At 39.6% G+C, this 20,874-nt stretch overlaps 1 protein-coding gene across 3 annotated transcripts in view; it reads left to right on the top strand.

The window, feature by feature from the left end:
- ADAMTSL1 (ADAMTS like 1) overlaps positions 1-20,874 on the top strand; it is a 405,845-nt gene that overhangs the window by 237,139 nt on the left and 147,832 nt on the right. For 2 of the 3 annotated variants that reach the window (XM_061470878.1, XM_061470875.1), the window contains exon 3: positions 16,333-16,460. In XM_061470878.1, the coding sequence (XP_061326862.1) occupies positions 16,333-16,460 (128 nt within the window). Of the gene's footprint in view, positions 1-1,961; positions 2,403-16,332; positions 16,461-20,874 lie in introns of those variants that run through there. The other variant, XM_061470877.1, reaches the window with a different exon arrangement.

Genomic DNA, 20,874 nt, shown 5'->3' with positions numbered 1-20,874 from the left:
TGAACAAGAAATGTTGAAAATCATGAGATCTGAAATGAGCTCATGTAGTGTTACATGGGGGTGTGGGGGGGTGTGGGTGTGGTATAGAGAAAAAGGAAAGCATATAATGAAAATGTCCTTCTGAGTTATTTTATCCGCTGTAAGTCACATGATCGCAATTGCAGCATTTTGGTTCTTAAAAATAAAGCAATCATCATATCATCACTGTTCTTGGGGCAAAAGACCAGAGTACAAAAGAAAAGACGTAACAGTGGTCAGGAGATGTGTGGAAAAAATCCTTTTGTACAACTTTGATGTGTGTATTGATACTGCTGATGAAGAAAAGAATTTGGGGACTTTGTGTGGTGATGGTGGTGTTGTAATTTATAAAAGGTACAATAGCCTTTTCATGGATTCGTATGTTTGGTTTCCTGAGTTTTCCCTCTTCTGAGCCATAAGGTGGTGCAACGTTGTTCATCCCTCCCTTTGTTTCTGGGAGGTGATCTCTGAAGTTGCTGTGTAAGGGGTTTTGGACTCATAAAGGACTCACTGATAGTAGAGGAATCTTAGTACCCATTTTAGGTCTTCCTCACCCCTGCTACATTCAGTCAAACTAGCTGGTTTTTCACTGTAGCCCCTTCCCATTGAGCCTTTTCAGTCTTCCTGTCCCTGTTTCCTTGCCTGACAAGTCCAAAGGTACCCAACCGAGACACTTCTGGCCCTTGCAAGCTGAAATCTCTTTCTCCCACTGTTCCTAACTACTTTTATTTTTTATTCCAAATTTTTCTCTTCAGCCTAATTAATTTCCCAAGTCCGTGAGGAAAAATGCCTATTGCATTTCCCAAGCCCAGCTCTTTCTAGTTTATCTCTTTTCTATCTTGGCCTTCAGATGTCTTTAGCATTTATGTTCCTGATTCTGTTATGCCAAGCCAGACCCTCTTCTTCCCTCCTATCTGATTTCTCAGCATACGTAACTCCCTTTATGTCACCTCAGTTCCTTCACCCTTGCAAACTCTGTATCACTCTCCATCTGCTTTTCCAGCTTTTCCTGCAGGCTGTTTTTCATTTCGACTGCTGTGCAGTTCTCTTAAATGGTCTGTAGTCTACACTTGCTCCCTTTTCCTTTCAGTCCCCAGTCCTGGCGCCCTTGGCAGAGTTCTGCTTTCCTCTGCTAGCTTCTGACTTTAGCCAGTTTTCAGGCTCATTGCTAGCAATCTGTTCTCCACCCCTAACACACATGTACATTATTTTTCTCCTTCATTGCCTGAGCTTACTTACGTACCACAGTCAAGAGCTTAGGAAGACAGGGCTTTTTACATGTCCATCTGGATGTAGCATGCTCTTCAGCACCATAATGTTGCATCTGCCAGAGATGTCCAGCTCGCCCCTATGTGGGAGAGTGCCTGTCATGTTGAGAAAGAGTTCTTGGATCCAGTCTGCAATTTCTACTTCAGAAAATAAAATTAACAGACACACAAAAGAAAAGCTGGAGACTTCAGACAATGCAGGTTGATAGGCAGTAATCATGAGCCGAATGAGAGCAGTGATTTGAAACTCTTATCTGTTAAATACTTAAAAGACAGAGTTCCTGGCTTTCCTGAAATCTGTGGATCTTCGCCTTTCTGTGCAAAATTCTTCCTCCTGTAAGCTTACTTTCCTTCTGATAGGGAATAAGGGTTGTTTGCTGTTTTTTTTTTTAATTTCCCCCAGAAGAAAAAAGTAGTGGCAGAAAGACTATAACTTTGTCCTGTTAGAAAAATTCATGCTTGAAAATTTCAGAGCAGAGTCAGACTCCCTTGTTGCTAAACAAATGGCATAAAACGGTTCCGGAGAGCATTTTTCTGTCTTTGGTGCCTTTTATGGCATATGCTATGTATTGACACAGATTAAATTTCCCTCCTGTCTGGAGCAATGCACACTCAGGAGGACTCCTACTGACCTAGCAATAAGCGCGAGCAGCTAATGGCAAGTGGTGGAACAGAACTCGTGGAGGGTGGCTAGCTGAAGGCAGAGCACTCCGTTCAGCTGTGCCATTCTGCCTTTCTCCTCCTCCTTCTTCTCCTCCTCCTCCTCTCTCTCTCTTTAGCTCCCCTCTGTCTCTCACTGCTATGCTTTCCCGGACCCCTTGGCTTTGTTGTGCTGCATGTCTGACTAGCAGGAGGGGAATTGGCTGCTCGTCGGCGTGGTGAGCGCCTCGCCGCAGCTCCAACCCACCCACCCACGCCTGGGTCAGGAAATGTGAGCAGGGCTGATAGAGGAGGAGAAGCGGGGCTGAAGGTTCGCACCAGCGCTGGATGTGACAACAGGCAGCTGAGCACTTCGCAGCTTGTGCGGTGTCCCACCCCAGGGCCGGCACAGACCCAGCCATGGAGGGCTGCCGCTGGACAACTGCTGGCACCCTGCTTCTGGCTTTCCTCGTCCTGGTAAATTCCATTTCTTTCCTGCAAAAATGTATTGCTTGCAGCTGATACTGTATCTGTGTGTATATATGTGGATTGGTACGGTTTTAAGCTGTAAGATTGCAGTTTGAGAAAGATTGATTTGAGCAAATCATGTAAATCTTATCCTCTCTAAAGCATTCCAGGCTTGGAGCCTTAATACTGTGGGTTGCTGCAGGTAGAACCAAGAAGTTGATGTTGGCATCAGTTTTATAAAGTTGAAGAGCAACGACCTGTGAATGGTGATTTAACTGCTCTGGCTTTAGAGAAGAGCTGTTTCTCCCCTCTTTAAATCAAACTATATCACACTGTAATGCTCCAGGAATTTTCTTCCTTCCTAAAAAAAAAAATAATAAAAAAAAAAAATACAAGTGGAAAAGAGAAAATATTTTTTCAGTTGTGTACATGCAGAGAAACCTTGTACAGCATGTATTGAACTTTTTCCTGCAGCCAGCTTAAGTGAGCCCTCATTACTGCTGTGACTCGTTACAAGAAGTTTATACCAACTTTTGGAAGATATGTAATGTGATATCTGGTATACGTCAGGGCTGTAAAGCTGATGGTTACTATATGATTTTCTTGTATATTTCCCATGATTATCCAGATAGGATGCTCTGTAGCTGAGAGCTGTAGCTCTACTCTTTGATTGATAGTAAATGTTCCATTTTTGACTCAATTTTATAAGTATGGGCTGTATGTTTGCTATCAGAAAATCTTCAGTAAGAATATTCTTATGCACACATTTGACACCATATCATCTTGGCATATATATATGCTGTCTTTTTCTGGGTATTTGGCTTGTGTCTTCTTATTTGTCTGTATACAATGATCTATGGTAATCATTATGAACTAATCTTAGCACATTTTTTTAATAGCCACAGGGGGACATAAACACTGGAATAACCCTATTTGAATTGCTTATTAAAAATTATCATATGATTAAAAAAAACCCACAACTTTTTGAATTGAGAATCACTAAATACTAATTAATCACTAGATCTATCTGGATTGATCTTAAAGTTTCATTTTGTTTAAAAGCCTATTTTCTGTTTAGAATACTGAATTCACACAAAATGGCATAAAGTTAGCATAGATTCTCTTTCATTTATGAAAATTAGAAGCTTATAACCTGATGAGTGTAATATATTATGAGCCAGTCATGCAGTCCTAATTTAGGGAAGATCAACAGGGCATATAACTCAACAAGGCTGTGTAAGAACTGCAGGATTTGGCCTCATATTAAGCTCATACTCATAACATTTGTACTTCAATCTGCTGCTTGTGAATTAAGTTCTTAGTCCCTAATTCATGAAAATAAATGGTGCATTCTGCTGCCAACTATTATGCATTATATTCCATACTATACTATTTTGTATTCATATGACTTACTCTGCCTCAAGAGATTTCCCACACACACCTCCCACCAAATCTCTTTGTGCCTTAAGAATAGTGATGTGAAGCAAGCTTAACTTTTTTTTTTTTTTTTAATCAGGCCATTCTTTTGTTCCTTCCATACTCAGGAAAATCTCTCACTTTCTTTCAGCAGGAGGTTAGGTAAACATGCAAGAATTTGACTTAGAGCTTGGATAGAGATAAGTTGTAGGATAACTTGGTGTGCATGTTACTATTGCAGTTTATTGCAGCATGAGTTCACACAGGGCATGGTAGGATGTTTGTGGATGTTTTTGAGACAGAAAAGAGGCCTTATAGCTATTAGCCTTTAGTCAAGTAGGTGGAGTGAGTTTGACAACTATAACAATCAGCATTTGGATTTATGTGTTTCACCTCGCATCTCTCTAAAACCTCTGTCTTACACTGAGCAAAACAAGCAGCCAGTAGTCATGCAGTGCTCTAATAACATCAGCAGAAGTTCATAGTTGTAAGCTCTAAGGCTAGGTAACAAGCATTTCCAGGATTAGTCGTAATAATTTATCACATGTTCCTGTATTCTCAGTAAGACACTGTAGAGCAAAGTAACAATTGCTCGACATCCTTGCCTCAGTAAGGAAGATGCATAGCCCAGACACATGCACACATTATATAAGGGAGTGGACAAGCTTACAGGCAGTATCAGCAACAACATCTCTGTTCCCCTTGACTTCAGGGCAGTCTGCCTGGAGTGCTGCAGTAGTGAGTATTGCTCACTTCTCCATTAGGGTTCTTAACCTTGTTCAGGAGAAATTATATTCATTTTCAGTATGAGTGGTGCTCGAATAAGGTCTCGGGACCTTAGTCCCCCGTAGTTTACTCGTTAAGTATTCTAGAACTTACTCCATACTCAGACCCCTGTTTCCCCGATGTAAATGGCAGTTAGGTACTTTCACAGCTAATTTTGAAAATTTGAGCCATAACATGGTACACCTGTCTTGAAAAAGTAGCATTAGACTGAAAGTAACTTGAAAAGACAGTTTCTCTCTTTCCAAGATAGGTCCTGGTATTTGGAAAATTTTGCTTGTTGCTCTGTGAATTTCTTCATGCTGCAGACATACTAGCACACAACTTCAAGGAGAAACAGAAGAAAGCAGACATTCTGTTCCTAAGATTTCCCTTTCTAATGGTTTAAATACATTTCTATATATTTAAAATTCCATATATATTTAAATATGTATGTTATATTTTATATTTATATTGCCTCTATATACTTATATTTTTTTTTAATATATATAAATATTTAAAAATAAAAGCCTAACACAAGCAAATCACAGTTGTTCAACTAAAAGGAAATGTAGCCAAAACCATAACCAGCCATGTGTTCATCTGAACTTGAACTCAAGTCACTTCACGTCAGAAGGGCATTTAATCACATTTGCATTTGTTATTTCCATCTTTTCCAACAGTTTTTTTTAGCTCTCTCTCTTGCTGTTGTGGTATTTACAGAAGTAACCCTAAGAACTGTAATAAAGTATGTGTGTTTTTTCTGCAGGATTTCTTTCTTTTGCTGTGCTAATTTGTACATGGAAAATAGTCAAATACAATAGTCCATTCCTTCCAGGCTCTTTGGCGTTGCATCCCCCTATTATCTAGCTGGGTCTGTCTTGGATGACCACAAGCACAACTAGAAAGTGGAATGAATACAATGTTTCTCGTATACATCTGAACGTACAAAGCTTGACATCTTTTCCTTTCATGTGTAGATAGGTCTATTTTCTGCTGTACGTCTGCTCCTGTTTCTACAGTTGTAGCTGTATAGAGGGAGATACTTCCTTTACAGATCCAATGTGCACACATACATTTCCATCCATAGTCAAGTATATGTAGGGACTGGCACTTGGTCACGTCAGTTGTGTAAAGATGAGCTAAAACACAGAATTCAACTATAAAAAGCTAAGATTTATTCATGTGACAGAGTGTAAAATTTCTCACCATTGTGGTTTGTGACCACTGCTGCTATACTCCTGATGCTTCACGTGTATAAAAGTAAAAGATTTAGTATGTGGAAGTCTAGATGCCACTAGGTGTGTATACTTACGACTTCTTACATGACTCTAGAATTTTGTGTTTGGACATAATTTACTGATCTCTGGCTTCAGTTGGTGGTTTTTTTTTAAGTACATCATTTGTTTACTCTTTTTCTACCAAGTGCAAAGGCGTGGATGAACTGAGGTAAGATTGTGTGATGGAATTTTTTTCTTTCAGACTTTAGTCAATGGAAGTCAGTACTTAATGTAAGTTGTTGACCTATTGGTCTGCTTCATCAGTGTCAATAAAGTTAAACACATTTTGTTTTAATGACTTTTACTAGATTCACATGTCTGACAGAGCATGACAAAAAAAAAAAAGAAACACAGTGATGAGTCTGAAGATTAGAATATGCTCATATTCATTAGAATATGCTCAGTCATGGATCTGTCAGATGGACAAACTCATATACTCAGAAGGTTCATGACTCAATGTAAAGCATATGTAGTCCACATGCCTAGACAACTATGTCTTTAAAAGAGGGCTATCAATCTGTTAATGACTGAATTTTCACTGAAGCAAACAGAAACTTAATCCATTGTAAATGTGTTGTTAACCATCCAAATATAACCTTTTGTTTTCTGCTGTCACGTCAAATCTGCAGATGGCACTGTTGTTTCTATTCCTTTTCATAGCTACTTTCTTAAGCTTGTAAGAAAAGTTAGAGCTATAGCAATAATTATGTGGAAGAAAAGTGGGAAATTGAAATCTGTTGCCACAGAGTCATATATTCTCTTATATGAGGAAATAAAGCAGAGTAATAAGATCATCCTTACAGAAACAATCATAAAGCTGAAGATAGCTGAAAAACAAGTAAGTGCACATCAAGCACCAGATGCTATGGTATCAGGATGGGGAGCAGCCAAGTCAAGGATGGTTATGAAAAAAGTCTTCTCATGCAATGTACAGCAAGTAATCAAAAGCTGGCATGGAATGCCTAATTCAATCAGATATTATACTCTGGTATGAAACACAACTTCTTCCTAACTGACATACAGGAATGGATAACTTTAGCTTTCAGCATCTCCAAATTTTCATATCAGCCAATGGAGAGTAGACTTGTCTTACCAAATAGCTGGCCAGCTTTGGTTATTCAAGGTCTTATAACATTCCTTAAATATATGTTCAGATAAAATAGAGGAAATAATCAAGAGATATACATTTTATGGAGTGATGGAAAATCTTCTCAAAGATTTTAGTCCTGGATAGGGTTGAATACAAATCAATACTAGTCAATGCTTATTGCAATCTATTAATTTAGATGTCTTTCTGTCTAAGGGAATGTAAAGCATTTCATCACAGGTCTGAGATTTGCCATGATGCACTCTAAGAGACACTGTACATGTTCAGACCTATTTTAATCAGACAGAATTTTTCTTTGTGCACACAGGATAAAGAGAGAGGGTTGTCTACTGGGCATTATCAATACTAAAAAGATTTAAAGGCTGGTATCACAGTTTGAAAGATGCCGCTCTCAAATGTTTCACTTGTCTTTCAAGACTATTGTATGCAGTCTCTTACCTGCCTCTGTTGAAGGCTCTCTCATAATAGTATAAGATCATTGGACTTTAAGGTTTTTGCCTTTCTTTTTGGAAGTGGCAAATACCATTCTCAGGATACTAACTGTTATTACAAACATAATGTTTCATAAGCGCAATATTAGCTGAGCTTTAAGAGCAAACTTCTCATCTATATAAATTGATTTGCCTCTGCAGTAGAGCTATGTTGAATTTCACCTGCTTAGGCTTTGTGCTGAAGTCTTTTCATTTAATAAGTTTCCATTTTGATCTTTTACATGTCATGCACAAGAGCAATTAAAACACCTCCATAAAGCACTGGTCATTAATATCTCCTTGTGAAGCCCCTGAGTGGAAAATTAATCTTATATTCAAAATAAGACCTTTGCTGAGTGCTGTCGGTTTGTTGTGGCCTGAATCTGAGTGTACACGTTAAAGCTTACTGTAAGCCAAGATCTTCTCTCTGCTTCACTGACTGAGATGTTACCATATCAGAGATTACTAACTCTAGGTGCATTTCCAGCTTTTTACTTTTTTTTTTCCTCCCTTTAAGTCCGCTGATTAGAATTTCATTTCATATATAAGCATTTTTTTCTTTTCTGTATGTTGCCAGAACCCAACTTTTCCAAATTTCTTATAAAAGTAGCTGAAGTTGAGGTGAAATTGGAAGGCTGTGTAGATGGGTTACTGGGGGAGGGAAAACTCTGTATGTACTTGTGAGATTTAATCTGCTTCCATGGCAATCACATGTAGAAATCTTAATAGTTCTGCCACCTGTGAATTATTTGGACAGTACTGATGGGCTTATTCTACCATACATTAATCTTCACAGTTTCCATTTTCATTTTCACCGTTTTTATATAAACTCCTTCCAAAGCTTCAACCTTTTAGAGGTTGCCCAGGGATTTCTGCCTTTCAGGAGCTTCTTGTAGAGCAAGTTCAGCTGAGAGGGTGTCAGGGTGGAGGGGAGGGGGTGTGTGATAATGTAAGACATCCTGAAATAAATTCCAAGAGTGCTCAAGAAATGAGACAGGAAATTACATGTAACTTATTATAAATTCAAACTGTCCCATAAAATAAATATAACTCATTTTGTTTCCATATGAATGTACTGTACGGGTGTCAAGTTTCCCCTTCTAGCTTTGTTGGATATAATCTCAGTCCCTGTTTGAAGTTTGCTAGTGTATTGTTCAGATCCTGCTCTGTATCAACAGACTCAGATATGAAAGGGAATAAAGGAAGCAATAAGATCTCCTACTGTTCTGGTGCTGGCATTCGATTAGTGGATTATTTATTTATTTACTTACTTACTGGCTTATTTAAATCTCCATATTTCTTTCAGCCTGGACTGTTAAAAGCATCCGTTGTTGAGGGCAAATATAACTGCCCTTAACAAGCCCAGGGTTGCCTTTTATTTTTTCATTTTTGTATGTGGGTGGATTATGATTGTAAATGTGCTTTGGATATGACATTTTCATGGTTTCTGTAACTTTTTAAAAGAATGGGGGATTTTCAAGTTACTGTGCTATCATAAATATGTTCCTTAAAGGTCTAGCTAGGGCCGCGTTTTAAAGATGAAAGATCTGAATTAGGTGAAGGGGAGAAGGAGGTGATTCAATAATAATCTCTGAAACCGAAAACTTGAGCTGCCACAGTTTAAATATGCTTTGCTAATCCAAACTTTAGCAGTCTCATAATTCTACAATGGCCTCAGTCATGCATTAGTGATGATGAGCACCAGAACAAGAGGGAGTGCTTTATCACACCTTACAAAACTGAAGACTGACATAGAAAGGAATGCATACCATTTCTCTGCAGCATACTGGCTCCAAAGTATTTATGTTTTTTTATTTGGTGAAAACAATAGAAATATGAATATTTTCATCACCTGTGATCTTAGAGAGCAGCATGAAGTGGCAGCAGCTTATATCCTGAAAGTGCTTAAGTCCTTCTGGAGCACCTCTCCTATGAGGACAGGCTGAGAGAATTGGGATCATTCGGTCCAACCTCAGTATAGAAGAAAAGGCTCAGGGGAAGACCTTATAACAGTCTTCCAGTTCCTAAAGGGGACCTACAAGAAATCTGGAGAGGAACTTTTCACAAGAGCATCTTGTGACAGGACAAGGGGAATAGCTTTAAACTGACAAAGGGGAGATATTGGTTAAATATTAGGAAAAAAATCTTCACTATGAAGATGGTGAGGTGCTGGTATGTGTTGCCCAGAGAGGCTGTGGCTGCCCCATCCTTGGCAGCATTCAAGTGCAGGTTGGGCGGTGCTTTGAGCAACCTGCTCTAGTGGAAGGTGGTTGGAACTAGGTGATCTTTAAGGTCTCTTCCAACCCAAACCATCCCGTGATTCTATAATTTTATGAAAAGAAAAAAATAAGGGAAAAAAAAACCAAACCAACAAACAACTCCACCCTGGCACTGCAAACTCTCAAGAACTGTGTATTTTCTTTTAAATAAACATAGTAATTAATTTGAGATCAATTATGGGGTGATAAAGGGGGGGGAATAAATCTCTCAGATAAATTCTGAATTTTGTAGTTAATTCCTAGGGGTCCCATGAGCACTTTTCTTTTCCTGTCTTCCCTATATATTTTGTTATGAGATGGGATCTTTATCTTTCTCCATAATTTATTTACTTATTTACTTCTCCTTCTTCCCTTTTTCCCCCTTCCTTCCTTCCTTCCTTCCTTCCTCCCTTCCTCCCTCCCACCTGCCTGCCTGCCTCTCTCCCTCCCTCCCTCCCTCCCTCCGGTTTTGTCTTCCTTTCTTCCCCTTTTTCTCTCTCCCTTCCTGTATTTTTCCATAAATATTTCCCTTTCAATTTTCTGTTCTCCTGCCTCCACTGAGGCTTAATATTTCACCCCTTGATATGGCCCCTTATTGTTAAAATAAACACATACACAGCTCCATGAGGTGACTGAGAGAGATGGCAGATCATCAGAAGAATAAGAGGCTTCATTTATTTTGAATATAACTCATAATTGCAGATGTTTATCTGAAATTACACAGATCTTTGAAGAGGTCTTCTCTCTTCTCTATGATGCCTTCTGATCAGAGAGTGCTATCCTCCTGCTGCAACCTAAGGCATCTTGACATAATGTCTTGAACTGTTCATGAGGAGGCTGAGCCATCTTACTGCTTACAAATCTAGTAAAGTCTATGCTGTTGTGACAAGGTCTTCTAGCTCAGACTTTCAGAACAAGAGTTTCTAAATCCAGTCCACATGGGGTTTAGTGCACATAAGATGACTCACTGTTGGATGTTGCAACCTGCACAGGGAGGTAAGCTGCGTGAATATCTGAACTTTAAGGTCAGTTTAATAAAGCAAGAAAAAATGGCTAGTATACAATCAATACACTTAAGTATATTACCCTGCGTATTTGCGGAGACAATGGTTCACCTGTGGAGCTGGGATTGTCAGCTGCACATTGGCTTTTATTTGTTGAAGCTGACAAACACAGCCCCGCCAGCACAAAGTTTCACTTCTCACCACTTAGAAAACACTTGGCATGCAATAGGCCTTGTCACAGATAGCAGTTAACAGTTTTACTTTTCTCTCTTTTTCTTTCTTTGTGCCTTGTGAGCTCTTTCCCCAGCTGCAGTTCTTGCTACGTGGAAGAAAAACCCAAAGTCCTCAAATGGGAGATGCACTTTTAAACCCATGTTGTTGGGTGGGTTCTGAATTCCGGAAAGTGATTTCACCTATTCTCCCTCTGAACCAGTCCTAGCCTCAAAAACCCTTCTGAGTGAATTAGGCAACACATTCTGAGGCTGAGCCAGCTTGGACCTGCTCTGTGTTGAATCACCCATGCCTGGTGTTCACACCAGCACAGCAGGATTTAAATACAACAGAGTGTTGCAACTTGGGTCTGTGAAAGCTAGAAAGCAAGCTCTTGTATTCACATCACTCTCCTGGTGCATATTTTCATATGGGTAAGTGGAGTGAGAGATAGGACTGATCTGAGTTTTATAAGGCATTGTTATAAAACGTTACAGGGAGTGCAGTATGCACCACATTGAAGTGATATTGTGTCAGCTCCATCCTCTGCCAGCAACCCATACCCCCAGCTGGCTGCTGCCCTTTTAGAAGAAGAAATGAGCTCACGTTTGGAATATTTCTCCTGGGATACAGCTCCCAGTCCAGGTTTATGAATGGCTGTTCAGCTCCTAAAGCCCTGAGATGGCTGTACATCACTGCTTCCCAGTTTTGTTGCAGACTAGAAGTTATGTACTCCTTATTATAAATTTTAAGATACTGTGTATATACAACTGTATGACTTGCTTCAGAGCAGGAAGAATCCCATGGGACTATGGGGAAAGCACTGGCAATGTTTTTATCGTTCAGAGAGCACTTGATGTGCAGAGCTAATGACTGTCAAACGGTACAAGTGTCCACTACACTGAGACTACAGATATTTCTGTTTTCAAGAAACAGAGTTCAGTGGGACACTTTGCCCTTATTACTTGTGCAATGACCATATCAGGTCATACATGAATAGGTCATACATGAATAGGAAGGGAGGAGTGATTATTTTCCCCTCGATGAACCTTTGCTTTCCTGTGCAAAATGAAAACATGCTGTAATTTTCCTTTTTCTATTCCGTTAGTAATGAGCCTGCCTTGCATGACTGTGCTTGTTAAAAGAAGACAAAAAAGAAACTCAGTGCTGACAAGGACTAGCACATCAAATTTTTACTTATGTCCCTGGGAGCCAAGCCAGCTGCATGCATGTCAGGTGTCTGTGTTCATAGGAGCTGAATAAGAACTGAAAAACTGCAAGAGAATATCTCAGTGAGATTTCTTCTTCTCCCCTTTTTAATCAAGGTGTCTTCCCCTTTTGTCTGAGTGGTAGATCCTGAAGAAAGGGTAAATTAAAAACTACCCAGATGGAGATTTTGACTTTTGTTTATTTCTTTTTAAGAAGCTGAAAAAGAAAAAAAGAAAAAAATAATCCTGGCCCATTTATCTGCATGAGCAAAGTCTAAGCATACAGTAATTACCCTAAGTACAGTATATACCCTCACATGTGTGTACTCCTGTGCCAGCGCCTTCCTTGGGGCGTGGAGTCACTCAGATCAAGGGTTCCTGTGCCAGGGGTTTTCCATAGGAAATACTCTCTTTATTCCCTCACAGGCCTTTTGCTTGGTCTTGCAAGCGCAAACAAGGCAAAAATTCCTCAGTTCATTTCCAAGACTGTGGAAGGTGGCCAGTGGGCTGCCACTGCTCAGCTCACAGCCCCCACACCCTGTAGAAGGGAGCTGCTTCCCCACAGGGAGCAGGGAAGCCAGTGTACAAGGTATAGCTACTTCTACTTCAAAACATCTAGCGCTCATTGCAGCTACTTTTCTTTCCAGGTTGTTTGCCAGAGAAATCAGTGTTCTGGCTGTAGTTTGAACAGTTCTGTAAGCATCTTTTTGAATTGGCCACACGGAACAGCATGCAGTTAATCAGTAATTGCACTTGTTGCTGAGTGTCTCATGCAATAAATAACTTCATCAACTTGGGCCCAGTGGCATTTTCTTTCTTCATCTTCTTTTAACTTCTGTGAGAGCAGAACTCCCATTCCTTTGTTAAGAACTCCAGGTAGGCAGGTTTTTCCAGCTTGAGCAGTCCTTCTGGAGGGTGGCAGGTCTGGAGGCTGAAATCCTGTTTTGTCTTTACAGTGACTATAATGGGAAGGCAAGTTATCTACCACAGCAGCTAAACAGTGTTCATCCATCCTGACTTCAAAGCAGCCCCCGTGGTAAAAGAAAATAGGTTGGTGTTCATTCCTGTTAAGTCCTTGGTTATATGGCTAAGGCTGGTTAGGGACCTCTGTGTTCAAGAGGTGCATGAAATAGGCAGATATCTGTTTGGAGTGGAGGACCACTATTGTCATGGGAATCCCAATGCTTCCAGGGAATTATGCTCCTCACAAGGATAAGGCTTATTTTAACAAGCCCTTTCTTCAGTATGGTACAGTTATCTTGGAAAAGTGGATGTGCTTGGTCATACAGTACTGGTTACAACAATGTACAACTCTCTGCCTCGATGCATTAAACATGTTCCTTGTACATTGCAAGCTGGACGTGTCAGAATATTTTACTTATGATGTTTCCAAGATACTCACTCTGAAAAGTTTCAACAGCTAGTCAGGAATGTCTTCCATGTTAACATTTTGTTTGACAGTAATTACCAATACTAATTCAACTGGCTGTGATTTTGTTCTGCCTTGCCTTCCTTCAAAAGCCAGAGATTTCCAGGCAATTTCCCATATGAGCTGTAACCCAGCTGTTACCTTGGATGAAATGCAACAAAGATACACAACACTGTGCAAATGAAATCTTATAAACCATGTATTTACACTGGTTGAAGTTTGAAATAAATGTTTCTTAAAAAGAGATGAGGTCTCTGGCCTTGTCTCCTGGTGTTACACACCTACTACAGAAGTGTTGAGAGCAGTTTCTTATGGTTTATTACAGACAACATTTCAGTACTGTGTGAAGTATATATTTGATCTCAGTGACAAACTAACATCAAAGGATGATCAGGGATTACTCAAAGAAGGAGAATGTATGGATTGGCAAGAATTCATATAGGGATACACTTGGATGTGTCTGAAAAGGGAGAGCAGAAGGGCGACATAATAGGGAAAAATACTGTTTTTCTGTCTCTAGTATCATTTTCACAGTAGCAGAAGACAAGTTTAGGCAACGGCCTCAGAGGAGCCTTGCATATTGTCACTGACAGTTCATCATGCCCCTAAACAGCGGGAATATGATAAGAACCAGATGATTTAAATTTCTTAAACAAACCAGCATTGCATATCATCTGGGAAATAGCTGTGGCTTAAAGTCTGTATCAATTCCGTAGTCCAGCAAGAGGTTAGCTGCATTTTCCACTATCAGTATTGCTGTTTAACCTAGGCGACATACTTCATGCTTGAGAAAGTATTACTTTAGCAATGTTTTGCTGAATGGGGAGGAAGACTGGAACCCTCAGAAACTGAGGAGCAATTAAACAACATGAACTGCATTTATACACCTTGCATATATCCAACTATCCAAATAGTTGGATTCTGTAGGGATAGCACAGTTCCAAACAAATTTTTAAACTCAATTCTAGTACACATCCAAGATTGATTTTCTTAAGCCTGAACTCCTTTTATAAGTCCCAGAACATGAACATAGGTCTTGCTACTTTTCATGTTCCTCACTCTGTGCAGCCACACATGTACACACAAGCTCTTCAAAGATACATGGTTCTTTCATGAGGGATGCAGCTCCTGAATGGCCAGGCAGCTGTTGTGATTTTAACAGGTGTGACAGTTATCATGTTTTTTACATACTCTCCCAGGCAGTTTAAATTATTTCTGTGTACTATGTGTTAATGGTGAGGGTACAAAAGACCTGTTGTTCATCTCCTGGTCTGAATATAACATGAATGCCTGACAACTCTTTAATAAATTCATAAATCACTATTAGACACTGATGGTGGACCTAATTTTTTTTTCAGTATAAAATTGGATACCATGCTCTTAACCTGAGTGCCCTAACCACTGACAGTGATTTCATTTTGTACACATGGTCCTTTTTTGCTTTCTTGTCCAAAAGCAGAAGGTGTTCCTTCTCTTTCTTATTAGAGAAATCTTCTGGGAGTCCTAAAGCTCATTTCTTCCGGAGCTGCTGTGTTGCTCTGTAGCTGAAGGATCACCCTCAGGTTAGGTGTGTCTTAGTGGGTAGGAATTATTAATTAGTGATATAAGATACTTTAGAAAAATCTGTTCCAGACAGTGACTTCTTAGCAAGTAACAGTATATATCTTTTGAAGCTGCAATAAACAATCTTCAGATTTAAAATGATTTTTCAGGCATTGCTAGAATTTCAAATTCAATCTTAACTGTGTAGTTTACAGGAGGGAAAACTGCTCTATTTTCTTTAACATTAAACATGGATGGAGTTGAAATGAATTATGTTTATTCCACTTGTTAAAAGAAAACTTGGAGCCTGTTTCAGCTTGAGATCACATGCTTTCTGGGAATATATAGGTCTTATAACAGATCTTGGAATGCAAATAACAGGCACATGGCTCTACTCCAGGTGGGAGCACAATTTATTTCAGAGAAAATTGGACCCTAAGACTGTCTAGCTTTGCTGATCCTTATAATTTGTGATGAGGTAAGAGTACTTGGTTCACATGACTTTACCTTGCAACCTTTTTAAATTATGTTCTTGGGCTTCCAACCAGTGGTGAGTGATCCAGACAGGCACCCATTTGCAATTTGAAGATATTTCTTTCCATGTAAACTAAAAGCACAGACACACATTTTCTTTTTAGAAGACTAAAAGTGCAAACACACATTTTTGTTTTATAAACAATACCCTTCAGGAAGCAGTGAGCTGAAATAACCTCAGTAAATTGGTGTTGCGTTCCTCTTATCTGACACATTAATGTTAATGAGATTGTATCCTAGAAGGATGGATCACATCTGGCATGAAAGTCGCTATTTTGAATGCCTTTGCATCATGTTGATTCACCATGTTGTGATTCTGTTTTTCCTCAAGTGCATCTTGGAAGGCCCTTTCACAGTTCCGAACACAGCAACAAAATTTTGAAACACAATTTCTAATGTTTAAAGTACACCACCCCCTCCTTTTAATCAGGAAAAATACCACACCTTACTATTGTCCAAAGTGCTCTTTTGTAATAATCATCACCAGTCTCAAACTGAGACAGAGTATGATACTCAAAGGATGAAAGCAAATTCATATAGCAACCCCTACTACAAGAACTGGCTGCCAACCAGTAGGAATGTCAGAGAATAACAGATCTCTTTGGTGCTTTCCATGACCAAGATGATATCCAGTAAGAAATGTTAAACTGGCAGCAGTATTTTTTTTTTGTCCTTTAAGTGAGTTTTCCTGATTTTTTTAATTTCTTCCTCTCCTCAGAGCTCCAGAACATCTCGTTCTGAGGAAGACCGAGACTCACTGTGGGGTGCCTGGGGCTCATGGAGTGAATGTTCGCGCACTTGTGGAGGAGGAGCTTCATATTCACTGAGACGCTGCCTGAGCAGCAAGTAAGTGGGTGAATGGTTTTTACATTACTGATGGGAGAATTCAACTTACTCATATGCGTCAGACCATAAGAAATAATCAGCTGAGATCTTGAGCTAAATTGAAATTTCCAACTTAGTGTCAAAAAATTATGGTAGCATGGTTCATTTTTTATTCAGGCAAGCAGCCAACATGTTTGATAACGCAACACCCTTTTAAAATATAGTGAGAGCCTATGGAGATAGGGAAGTTGCTTGGACATCTTGCAAGGCTGCCAGCTACTGAAAAGTGAAACTCCCTACAATTTCACTATTTAGAGATTTAGTAGTGTATTTTCTTTCCACCTGGACCTCTTGCTGTTGTTTTCTGAAAGACACTTCTTCAATTCTTGCTTTTTTTCTGCCTTTCCTGGCTAGTGAGCAACTGAAAAACATTTGCAACTGTAATTGCTTTCTGTATATCTACAATATGTGTTAAATGTGCAAATTTAAATCTAAAACTACTTTTAAAATATATTAAGGAAACAAAAAATACTGCAGTGACAAGCAAACATGAGAGACTAAATGCATGAAAATAAACAGTGGTCTGAAAGCATTCTGTCAAATTTTCCTCATTTTCTTTTCTTTTTCTCTAATTTGATTTTTGTTATTTTCATTAGACGAGCCAGACATATTTTACTGAGAGTTTAGGAAGAGTCATTTAATGCCTAAGCTGTTACTTAAAAATTAACATTCAGTGACTCTGAATAATGCAAAGAAGAATTTGAAAGCAAAAAATTATAGTGAATTCTATTCTGTTGAGCAATTTGTACAGCAGAACTCCAATATCTGCCTTATTTTTGAGTAAATATAATGCCAACCTTAAATTCCAAGGGTAGCAGAAGCTACCTGGTGTAGGAGCTTTGAGTGTTGGAGCACTGTTGGAGCTGCAGCTGGTAATTTTTTGCATAACATTCCCAACAAAATTCGCGAATCTGAACTGTTCCCCTCATCAAGCTTTCAGAATTTAAAATGAAATTGTGACATGAGCCTAATCATACCTTTAGAAGGAAAGGCTTATCTCTGTGAGAACAATAGATCTATTAGCTTTCTCTAGGCCCTGTTGTATTTTGGCTCAACTGCTACAAATAGTCAACTTGGTATATCAGTAGCTGGGCAGGCTACCTTTAGGTTACTTTGGTTATGTCTTGAAGCATAGCCTACAGTATAAACAAAATCTTAGAAGCAATTCAACACAACTTCAACAATAATCAGGTAGCCATAAACAAGTAGCTGTTCTGTAACTAGATCAGCAAAAAAGAGACTTCATTCTTAAGAAACACTGCTTACTTGTCCTTTGAATTCCTAAACAGTCAGGTTGTGGTTTAGCCTAAGTATTAAACAGAGACATTTTTTCCTTTTTTTCCTTTTTTCTAACACCATCTCTTTGATATTATGTATAGAATCATAGAATGGTTTGTGTTGGAAAGGACCTTAAGATCATCCAGTTCCAACCCCTGCCCATGACAGGGAACACCTGGCACTAAACCATGTCACCCAAGACTCCATCCAGCCTGGCCTTGAGCACTGCCAGGGGTAGAGCATTCACAGCTTCCTTGGGCAACCTATTCCAGTGCTTCACCACTCTCACAGTAAAGAACTTCTTCCTTATATCTAACCTAAACATCCCCTATTTAAATATAAACATATTACCCCTTGTCCTATCACTACAGTCCCTAATGAAGAGTCCCTCCCCAGCAACTGGTATAGTCATATTCCATGTGTGTATAGCCATACTCCATTCTTTTGGTTCCAGTGAATTTATTCTAGATACACAGGAGAGTTTCATAAAGTCCAGTATGATGGTTTTTCCTTAGCTTCATACTCATCCTAGTCACATAAATGATGGTCAATATTTATTTTACTATAGAATCATTGTACAGTTTGGGTTGGAAAGGACCTCTGAAAATCATCTAGTCCAGCCTGACCTCAAATACTGCCAGGGATGGGCCACCCACAACTTCTCTGGGCAACCTGTTCCAGTGCCTCATCACCTGCATCGTAAAAAAATTTTTGTTTGTGTCTTTATGTTACTTATCCATCCTCTTTCAGTTTAAAATCATTGCCTGTTGTTCTGTCAGTACAGGCCTCAGTAGAAAGTCTTTCTCCATCTTTCATACAAGCTCCCTTTATCTATTAAAAAGTTGCAGTAAGGTCTCCAAAAGCCTTCTTTTTTCCAGGCCAAATCATAGACGTAGAACCACAGAATACCTCGAGCTGGAAAGAACCCATAAGGATCATCGAATCCAACTCTATTAAAAGGAGGACTCCTTAAAGCTAAACCATATGACTAAGAATATTGCCCAGATGATCCTTGAATTCTAACAGATTTGGTGTCACAACCACTTCCCCGGGGAGCCTGTTACAGTGACCAACCACTCTCAGTGATGAACCCTTCCCTAATGTCCAACCTGAACTTCCCCTGATGCACCTTCATTCAATTTCTTCATGTCCTACCGCTGGTCACCAGAAAGAGGAGATCAGCATCTCACTCTCCTCTGCACCCCCTGAGGGTGTTGTACACAGCCATGAAGTGACACCTCAGCCTTCTCCAAGCTGAACCTCAGCCACTTCTCATAAGTCTTGCACTTGAGACCTTTCACCATCTTGGTCAAACTCTGGACAAACTCTAATAGTTTGTTGTCCTTATATTGAGGTACCCCCAACTGCACTCAGTACTCAAGGTGGGGACGCACCAGGGCAGTGCAGAGTGGGACAGTCACCTCCCTCGACCAGCTAGCAATGCTGTGCTGGATGCACCCAGGACACAGTTAGCCCTTTCAGCTGCCAGGGCATGCTGTTGACTCATATCGAACATGCCATCAATCCAAACCCCCATATCTCTTTCCATGGGGCTGCTTTCCACCCTCTCATCCCCCAGTTTTACATATAACTGGGATTACCCTATCCCAGATAGAGAATCCGCCACTTGCTCTTGTTAAATTTCATATGGTTGGTGATTGCCCATCTCTAGTCTAGATCTCTCTGGAAGGCCTCTCTACCTACTAGGGAGTCTACAGCTTCTCCTAATTTAATATCACTCGCAAATTTACTCAACGTACAATTGATTCCTACATCCAGAGGATTTATAAAAACTTTAAAGAGCACTGACCATAAAATTGAGCCCTGGGCAACACCACTACTGACTGGTCACCAACCTGACGTGATGCCATTTTTTTACATCTTTTCAAATCATTGTCAATTGAGTGATGTAGACATGAAGTTGGGCAGAACCAAACAGGTGGTTTGAAAACCTAAACACATAAAGTGAACGCAATCCTGATAAATCTTCCTTTTCCATAACAATCTGGCATCTGTGGCCTTCCCTCACATTTTCATTATAGGAAAAAGGATGTGCTGAAAGAAGAAATTTTATGGTTTTTTTTCCCCCCCAGACAGGAACTAAACCAGAAATTGTATTGAGAATCAAAGGGGATCATAAAACACTGTACAGTATTTGGGAGAGAGGTTGAGGAAGACAGATGCAAGATGCTGTTACTGTGTATGTAGCACAGCTTCATGCCTGCTGACACCCAGGAAAGGGGAGTGCTGACGCATCTTGCCTAAGATCTCATGGGAGGAGAAAGACCCACAGCATACTTTTTCTCACAGATACAGTGCAGAAACCAGTATCTACTCCAGAAAATGACTGTCAAGAGCTGTGAAAATAAAGGAGATGAAGATTGTTCAACATTACATCAACTTTCAAGCCCCTGTAGCGAACAGTCGCATCAAAATTCACATCCACGAAAATAACCCACCTCTGGCTCATAGATGCTTGCTTATCTGGGGGCTTGTTTTTTAAGAAAAGCGTTTCAAACTTTGATGACTGCTGAGAGTGGCAGGAGTTGATGAAGTCCTCCTCTACATATTCCTTTCATCATCTTTGGTAATTACAGATAAAGACAACTTTGGCATGGGGTTGCTATTCTTTCTGTCATGGATTATTGCAGGCTTCTAACTCTAGCTGAGGACAAATACACATCTAATTTGGACCTTTGAGGGGGGAAACTTGAACTAAGTCACTCTACAAACCAGAGTCTGGAGAAATAAATACCAGGAGCTTGGGTTGTTAACATTAAGGAGAAGTGAATATTTTAATATATTAAAAGTTGTTAACCTGTTTAAGAAACTTTACTGGGAAAAAGTTACTACATTTGAAGAATGAAATATGATTCCCAATAGCTTGCTTTCTTTCATATTCACATGATAATAATTATCTGTCAAGCCAAAATTTCAGCTACTTTTTTTCCTCTGCAAAATCAGCTGCAGTTTATAGATAACAGAGAGGACTAGAAGTACCTCTTAACTGCTCCCACTCTTCGTGTGTTTTCCAAGATGAACTTGGGTGACTTTTGACTTTTCTAACTGGCTGTGTTCTCTTTGTTGATATGAATTC

This window comes from Pezoporus flaviventris, unplaced genomic scaffold (genome assembly GCF_033815535.1).
Source record: "Pezoporus flaviventris isolate CSIRO_AGI_PZ_B2104156 unplaced genomic scaffold, CSIRO_AGI_Pfla_v1 ptg000064l, whole genome shotgun sequence".
Classification (NCBI taxonomy): Eukaryota; Metazoa; Chordata; class Aves; order Psittaciformes; family Psittacidae; genus Pezoporus; species Pezoporus flaviventris.
This window is presented reverse-complemented; position numbering and strand designations above follow the sequence as displayed.